The sequence below is a fragment of the Ostrinia furnacalis genome, unplaced genomic scaffold (genome assembly GCF_004193835.3).
Source record: "Ostrinia furnacalis isolate ACB-3 unplaced genomic scaffold, ASM419383v2 OfSCF1657, whole genome shotgun sequence".
NCBI classification, from domain to species: Eukaryota; Metazoa; Arthropoda; class Insecta; order Lepidoptera; family Crambidae; genus Ostrinia; species Ostrinia furnacalis.
In genome coordinates, this window is record NW_021131896.1 from 429682 (window position 1) to 437777 (window position 8096).

The 8096-nt window shown below is 37.1% G+C and overlaps 1 protein-coding gene across 1 annotated transcript in view; it reads right to left on the reverse strand.

The window, feature by feature from the left end:
- Positions 1 to 7808, reverse strand: part of LOC114353433 (homeobox protein Hox-B1) — a 35383-nt gene extending 27575 nt beyond the window's left edge. Inside the window, exon 1 of the mRNA XM_028305450.1 lies at positions 6824 to 7808. Within this exon, the coding sequence (XP_028161251.1) occupies positions 6824 to 7427 (604 nt within the window). The 5' untranslated portion in view covers positions 7428 to 7808. The remainder of the gene's footprint in view (positions 1 to 6823) is intronic.
- Between the last annotated feature and the right edge of the window lie 288 nt (positions 7809 to 8096).

Consider the following 8096-nt stretch of genomic DNA (forward strand, 5'->3'; position numbering starts at 1 on the left):
GAAGAGCGCTTAATGGAGTATATCATCATTAGCTCCCGATATTAGATACGCGGAACAATGAATACTTAAGCGATACTTGTATCAGTTATGAATTTGATTTGAGTAAGAAGCTAAGGGCTCATTAGGCGGTTTTTAATAAGTTTCAGAATCAAAATCGTCAAAATCGAAATACTCTTCCTGAGAATAATACAATAATGGAGTTATTGTACCTACCTATTAACAAACGTCATTAATTATCAACAAACATACTGGGTAGTAGGTACTATGAGAAAATTTTGATATGATTATGGATAAGTAGTAGATGGTAGGATTGGTAGGTACCCTAATCAATAGGGACGCGTCATATAGGCATTCAGTAAACTTATAGCTAATCAATACCCGCTACAGATAAACAACGTAATTTTTCGAAACGTCCCGTAGCTTGGGAGCGAAGCTTTTGAAAATGTTTATTACGGTGTCATAACTACTATTATTTTTTGAACCTATTTACGTGTAAACATCCAACAGCCACACAGTCATCTCCCTTGGGAGGGTACGATCGATTTCGCCAATGACAAGAAACCTTTTCTCAAATTCCTTTCTTTAAGAAACGTCATATTCAATTGGAAAAGAACTCTAATGCACAGCGATAAAATCTAAATCCTATTGAAAAATGATTTCCATGGAGCGTCTCGAACTGGGTTCCAAGCAGAAAATGTCAATGTAAGATATCCTTTATTTTTCACAATGTTATCTTTCTCTGCTGTCAATTTTAGAATAGGATTTAATGGCTTGGTTTTAAAGTTGAAATTCGTGAATGTGTTCTTGGGTTTCGTAAATCGATGTTTGTGGTTCATTTTGATGTCTGGTATTGTGCTAGAATAGATAAGATCGGGTGTCCCCTGACAGTGCTCATGTGTGGTCTGCAAAAAGGTATGCAGTTTTTGGCATTGTCGTGTCGTTACACTGCAATGTTGCTGACGTCATGGCTGGTGACGTCATGTTCTTTTTCAAATTATACACAATAGGAAAAATGTGATTCATGCTTGTTCTTATCATCACGAGGTTTTATTTTCTTAATCTCTATGGCTGGGCCAGCTACCTGTTATCTGTTTTAATTAAAGATAGATTCTTTAAGCTACATCTAAACTTTAGTTTATGTAGGTACCGCTAAAGTTATTACGTCAACATGAACTTGAAATAAATTGCCAATTAATCATTTTTGGTTTTACTCGTGGACTAGAAAACTTATTTTCTATTTTAAAGGGTTTTTCGTTAAAAATCCTTTGGGTTTGGAAGTCGTACTTCTTCTTTTAATGTTGACAACAAACCTATAGGTTAGCCCAAAACTCTGCTATAAGAGTGGCACTGTATGTCTTAGTGTTTTTATTTGATTTTGGAAATAAATTACTTGTAAGTAATAAGACCAGTGATTCGTCACTGGTTTATTGGTTCCGCACCCACCGCCATGTAGCGTCTGTCATGGTGACTTGCATGTCTTTGGACATGCGGCCTAATATTGAATATTGTTGACAAAATAGTGGTAAAGATAATATTGGGTGTTTTATTGTCAACAAAACAAACAAATATTAATAAATGGTTCCAACTATACCAGTTACTTAGATATTCTTAGACGAGTCTTCCAGCTACTGGGCCCACTCTTCAGATTCTAGAGTAGATTTGTGTTAATTTGACTAGGGCATGACTATGGATGTAGGACCCACTTTTAAGTATTATTTACTGCTGTAAAAACAATTTTCTTATATTTTGATTGTCTTCACACTGTAAGTTCGTCTATACTAAGAAACTAAATACAATTCAGCTGTAAGACATGCTTTTTACTGATTGAAACTGCCAATTTCTTCATTATGCCTGCATATATAACATTTTTTTTTTAGGTATTTCTGTCTTTGTGTTAAAATTCATGAATATTTAATTAAAGTTGCAAATGAGATATAACTCAAAAAGAACGCTTTAAAGTTACTCTAAATACTGCTATATGAGCTACAGTAATATAATTGCAATGAAATAGCATAATAAACGTAACAGTATCCCATTAGAGCGCGAGTTTGTTGCGGGAATCGAAGTACTTAACTACCGTTTTACGATTCCTAATGGGACCACCGTGAATGTGCTACATTGTTAGCTTAAAATCATTACGAGCTTTGTAAAGCTGTAGTATTCAATTCAAATTAAATTATATTATAACACCACAAATTCTATTCACAAACTGGGTTGCACTTGGAAAATATCGTTTATCTTATTACATTTTGTTTCGCGTATTGATTCAGATAATTTTGTGTATGAAAATTATTTAAATTAAATATTTTTCCCAAATATTAATAAGTAAAAAAAACCTTTAGTTCATAAAGTCTGATACCAGGGTAAAGTCAGACCTTATTAATTTTTGCAACTCAAATTACAATAAAATAGTTGAAAAAAATAATTAAAATATCGAATTGCGGAAAATGTAAGAAAGCATAAGTTATCGAGTAGTAAATTGACAGCATTTTCTTTCCTAATAGAAAGTAGGATTCTAATTTGCATTTTTTCACAACCGAGGGTTATCGCGATCGATATACCATACGTTATGATTCTCAGTTCATTAATTTTACAATTTATATGGCCATTCGATTGCGGCAGAATGCAGTTCCAAGCTAATTAAAAACAAATAAAAACATTACAAAGTATGCTGGAAACGATTTTATGTGCGCTTCATTTCAGTTTGATTACGACTGTACTTAATTTTGGTAATTAAATATTTCAATTACAATTGAAATTATGAGCAATTATGGAAATCGTTACTTCTCGTAGCTAAAAGAATAAGCTAGACTTTGCGATGTAATTTACAAGTTTTTATTTGGCTGCACCTGTCTTGTTGAGGGTATTAAATGTTATGAGAGGTATTAGCCTATAACATCCTGTAGTTTTCCATTTCCAACAGAGTTTTTTCTATTCGACTATTATACTTATGTTAATCAATGACAATGCTACGACTAGAATAATAATAGTATCAATTAGTTGCGTTTGTAATGGAGCTTTAAGACTGACTGGCATTTCCTAGTAAGGGATCGCTGAAACCTCTTTCGATCAACAGATCTTTTAAAGATATTACAGAAACACTGAATTTTTCGCGAATTACAGACCTCTGAAAAAAATTTTGAATGTCTATCGCACAAGAACTTTCGACGATTTAGGTTGATAGCTTTAATAAAGAAAATGAATTTGGGACTAAATCACATACTAAAGCTTTGCAAATTCGAACCGGTTTAATCAAATCAAATAAGTTTTGGTTAATGAATTTTGAACACATTAAAATTTATATTACCTACTAAATATCTGTACAATTTATTTCAGAAGTGAAATCTGTCAAATGTACAAGCTACCTTACATTGATGAAATGATAAACCATTAGCAATTATTTTGAAAGGGCAATTTGGTTATAGTGTAGTAGGTAAGAGCAGTCACCTGACATGTGAAGGGTCGTGGGTTCAAGTCCTATCTAAAGCTTAATTTTTTAAAATAGATTTAGATGTTCTGAATAAACTAGACATTCTAAGCTTACTCCACTAATGGCTTCATCACGCTTAATCCGAATTTCCCTGTATCACCGATGTTATTAGCGTAAATTTCTTTTTATAGTCCACTTACGTTCCTTTTTACGCGAGCCCCACGACACGTTTCGTTACACGCAACCACGGGCCGCGTTCCGTTTTACCTAATCCTCCATGTTGCTTTTTTATCTGTATTTGTTTTTGTAATTGCACGCAAGTTGGAATCGCGGGGTTTCCGAGGAAAGCCGCGGGGCAGCGCATGTCGGCTGGTAAACTGTTTGAATTGGTGTATTAGCGGTAGTTGGCGTTGTTGGGTGGTGTTATTACATGCGGTTATGGGTTAGCAATCAGTTGGGTATTTGTATAGTCGATCATTAGTAGAGCAATAGAATACTAGGTATTATAGAGGCTATTCTATAATTTTTGCACCTTTTAATAACTTATTATCATCTTATTGTAATTTGAGCTAAGCTAAGCTCAAATTGGCTTTAATTTCTAAAAAATATTGTCCATTCAGACCTCAAAATAATTGAGAATAATTATGTTTGCATATGCATGTTTTTTGGACGCTAATTAAATAATCCTAAACTTAGCCTATTGATTTGAATTTAAGTGTCTTACTTTGCCGGCATTTAAAAACGCTATTTATAACTTAGCATTTATTGTTATTGCACTTTATAAAAGACAATACCGACAGTAAGTACTTTAACGTCCATTTAAAACACATAAAAATTTATATTTCAAAATCAAAATCAAAATCAAAATCAAAAATATTTATTCAGTTTAGACCACAAGTGGCACTTATGATTATGATATTGTATTTGATATTAGTTTTAGTTTTTTGTCCTCATTACGTTAGAACTTCTAACTCTTTCCTTGTGCACATTAACATAAAGTAACAATCTTTAGTCGAATAAACTTGCCGTTTTCCATATTTTTAATTGCACAAAAGAAATAAACCAATTGGAATTGAAAATTAAACTCTAGCGCGGTCGGGCGCGCCTGTCATGTCGGCCGTTTTATCGCTTACATCTACGCGTCTGTCTGTCTGTCCTAGCCGTATTAATAGAAAATTCGTTATAATATAAAGATCGTTAATTCCCATTAAAGCTACAACAAATTGTTGCTCATTAATTTACCTGTTATTGATATACGATCGGCGTTGGTCGCAATTAATTTCGCGGTGTAATTATTTATGTTAAAGGCAAATAATTTTAGGTGAAGGGTGCAAGATGGATTAGGGATACATTTTACTCGTGTCTGCAATCGCTTGAAATTAACATTATAAGGAGAATTAATAGTTTGAGATGCATACTTAAAATTACATTTTGATCTGTTACCATGGTATATACCTAGATACCAATCAATACATATCAATAAATGGCCAAGAAGTAAGAACCATAGGGTTATTGGACATTTGGAGACGTTTATTTTGTTTTTTTTTTCATTTGTAGAGCAGTCCTTGCAAAGCGTGGGTTACGACAATTGCAGTTTGATTCATTTCCTTTCTGTCATCTCACACAGCATGCTCCTACTCACAATAATATTGTCGCCCACGTTGGATATAGATTTTCTTTTATTTTCCATCGGGAATAATCCAAGACGGGCATCTTTTTTTACCTAATTAACTGAAAGTCGTTTGAATAGTATATTTACAATTATGTATTAATAAATCGTTCTAGTTTTTCGCTGCATAATGATTTTTTATGTGCACCGCTTCCACATAATAATTATAATAATAACTAGTCTATCTTATGCATTAATTCCAGAACTTCTTTATTTCCTTTTATGTGCAATAAAGTGTAAATAGTTACTCATAAACAGTTACTCAAACAGTTATTATTACTGACGGGATTGCTACCATGTAACCTTAATTTTGAGTTTCCGATATTTCGGCACTGTTGTAAGCACCATGGTTACTCAAAAAACTCAAATTACTAAAAAACTAAGAAGAAAATAAAATGTAGAGTCAATATAAATTAAGTGTTATAATTAGAATTAGGTTCACTTGCTCAACATCTCATTGAATGTAATAGACTGACTGTTAAAAAAGAGTAATAGACAAATTTCAGGACTTAAATATAGCAACTTCTTCGTCTCGTTTTTCTTTGATAAAAACATTCGTACAAAAAAATTCATAGAGACATTCTCACAATCAGTAAGTAGCCTCATTCTACGGCCTATAAAACAAAACAGCTTTGACCATTGGCCTCTCCCGGAGGCTAGCTGGAGTCACAAAAGTCACAACCCCTGACTCCGTGACGGCGGCCGTCACAACGCGCCGTCACCTCCGTCGACGTGACGTCGGCACGCTGACGAGATATCTGGACGCAGCATCTTGTTACGAGTGCTAGCATGTTTATGTTTTGAATGTACTTTTAGTGAGGCGCTAGAGCTTTTGATTTGTTTTCAAATAAATATATTGATATAAAGTAGAGCTATTGGCAAATCGGTCGAGACTTTTACGATATGAACTTATTCTTCTTGTCGTGTCGACAAAAAACCTACACAGCGTCTGGCCAAAACTCCGCCACAAGAATGGCGTTGTCAGTAGCCTTCATTAAATCTTCCTGTATGCAGTTGTTTTGTTTGATATGAACTTGTACAACCTGTTTGCGTTAGAAGAAGAGGGTTCAAGTTCCATATGAAAAGTCATCTGTTTTTGCATTCGCATTCATAATGCTATCACTTAATGCATTATAATTGCAAAAATTCTAATAACAATCCTTTATCCATTTAAGGATAAGCTGGGATAGTTCAACATCGTTAATCCTACTTAACATAAAAGAAAATTGCACTCCATATTATTATCGCTTGCTCTACCTACATACAAGTTACTTACGATTAAACCTGTTCAATTCTAAAAACACTGAAATTTAATTTCAGTAGTTATTACTTTACACTTTATTTTAGTCAAAACACAACACACCCTGTATTTAAATAAGCCAAATCTCTTCCTACTGTTGGCTATGAGTGGATAATTGCTTCCTTCCCTAATGAAAGCGAGCCGCTATTAAGTGGAGAATGAAGTGATTCGCCGCTTAATTCGTTTCAATTTGGGGGTAGTTAACCCAAGATTAAGGGGTGAGATTTACTTTGGTTGCTTTTCATAATGACGTCGGTTAATGCTGTTAATTTATGTTTTACGAAGTCAGGCTATTTTTAAAAAATATTATGGTTTTCGTGTCAATAATTGTGTGAAAAGATTGTAATTTATTCAACCCATTCGCTGTCGAAAGACTTGAAACTATAGCAAAAAATAGGGTTGTCATAATGTTAAAATCACTTACCACTAGGTTTTGGTACATTCCTTTTGACTTGCATCCACTTATACGTAGGGACCGTGGTGTGGGACGCGTGGGGTTGGTGCCCGACGTGGGGCATGCAGTCCCCGTCCCGCGGGAAGCCCTCCCGCAGCCCTCCGAACTCCTCCTTCGGCTGGTAGTGCTCGAACTCCGCACACGGCAGCGGCGACCCCGCATGGTTGTACTGCATCGACGTCTCATCCACAAAATGCATGTTATACTTCGTTTCTAAGTAGTGATTATCTAATTTGTGCTCGTGGACGTGCATGTCCTCGTGTCTCAGAACCTCTTCTCTGTGCTTGAACGACTCCGCGTGAGGGGGCAGCGAGTGGATCGGATAGTTCGGCTGCAGCTCCCCATAGTCCAGATTCGTGTAACATAAACCAGTGTCCGTGCTGATGACAGGCGTCGGGGGGTGCTCGTGCGCCGGCTGCCCGTGCAGCAGCGGCTCGTAGTAGTGCCCCGGCGCCTCGTAGTAACCCTCGTGGTAGCCCTCGTAAGCAGGCTGGTACGCCGCTCCCTGCTGGTAGTACTCTGCGCTGTAACCGTTCTGCTGGTTGTTATACATCCCGACGTCCATAGTCATCATGTTTGTCACAGTAACCGTCTATCGATATCAACTGTTTACATCACACACATCACTACGCCGGATCGAGGAGATCGCACGGATTGGCGTCCCGGAATTCGCAGCGATCGAATTTTAAACTCGCTCGTGCCGCACCGCGCGTTACCGCACGCCCGCGCGTCAGCTCAGCGGACGAACACTGATCGCGACCACGTATTTTTTCATAACCACACCTAAAACTTAAATCGGCCGTCCTTGTCTGGCACGTATGAAATCGTAGCAGGCGATAGAGATAGGGTTATCTTTAACGGTTTTAATGATACAAGTATTGATAAGAAGCGTGATTTTAATGGAAAGATTGGGTCCGCGGTCACGGTAAATGGGTTTGTTACGAAATTCCTGAGGTCAGAGATGCGACTACGCAGGGTCTCGCGGGGCAGGTAGAGCTTTGCGATGGAAACTTTTTTGTGTTGGGCGGGGCAGCCGCGCGAGAGGCGGGCGAGGGCGCGCGGTGGCCAATGAGGCAGCGCGGCGCCGGGCGGGCGCGCGGATTGGCCCGCGCGAGATAATAGTGCGAAACTGGGAGGCTGGGTACTCGCGACGGATGTTTTTTTATTTACTTTACTGCTGCGCTGAATGGTCCTTGGCTGTCCGATAACGCAGAACGCTTTAATTTATCCCGCTGACGTAAAT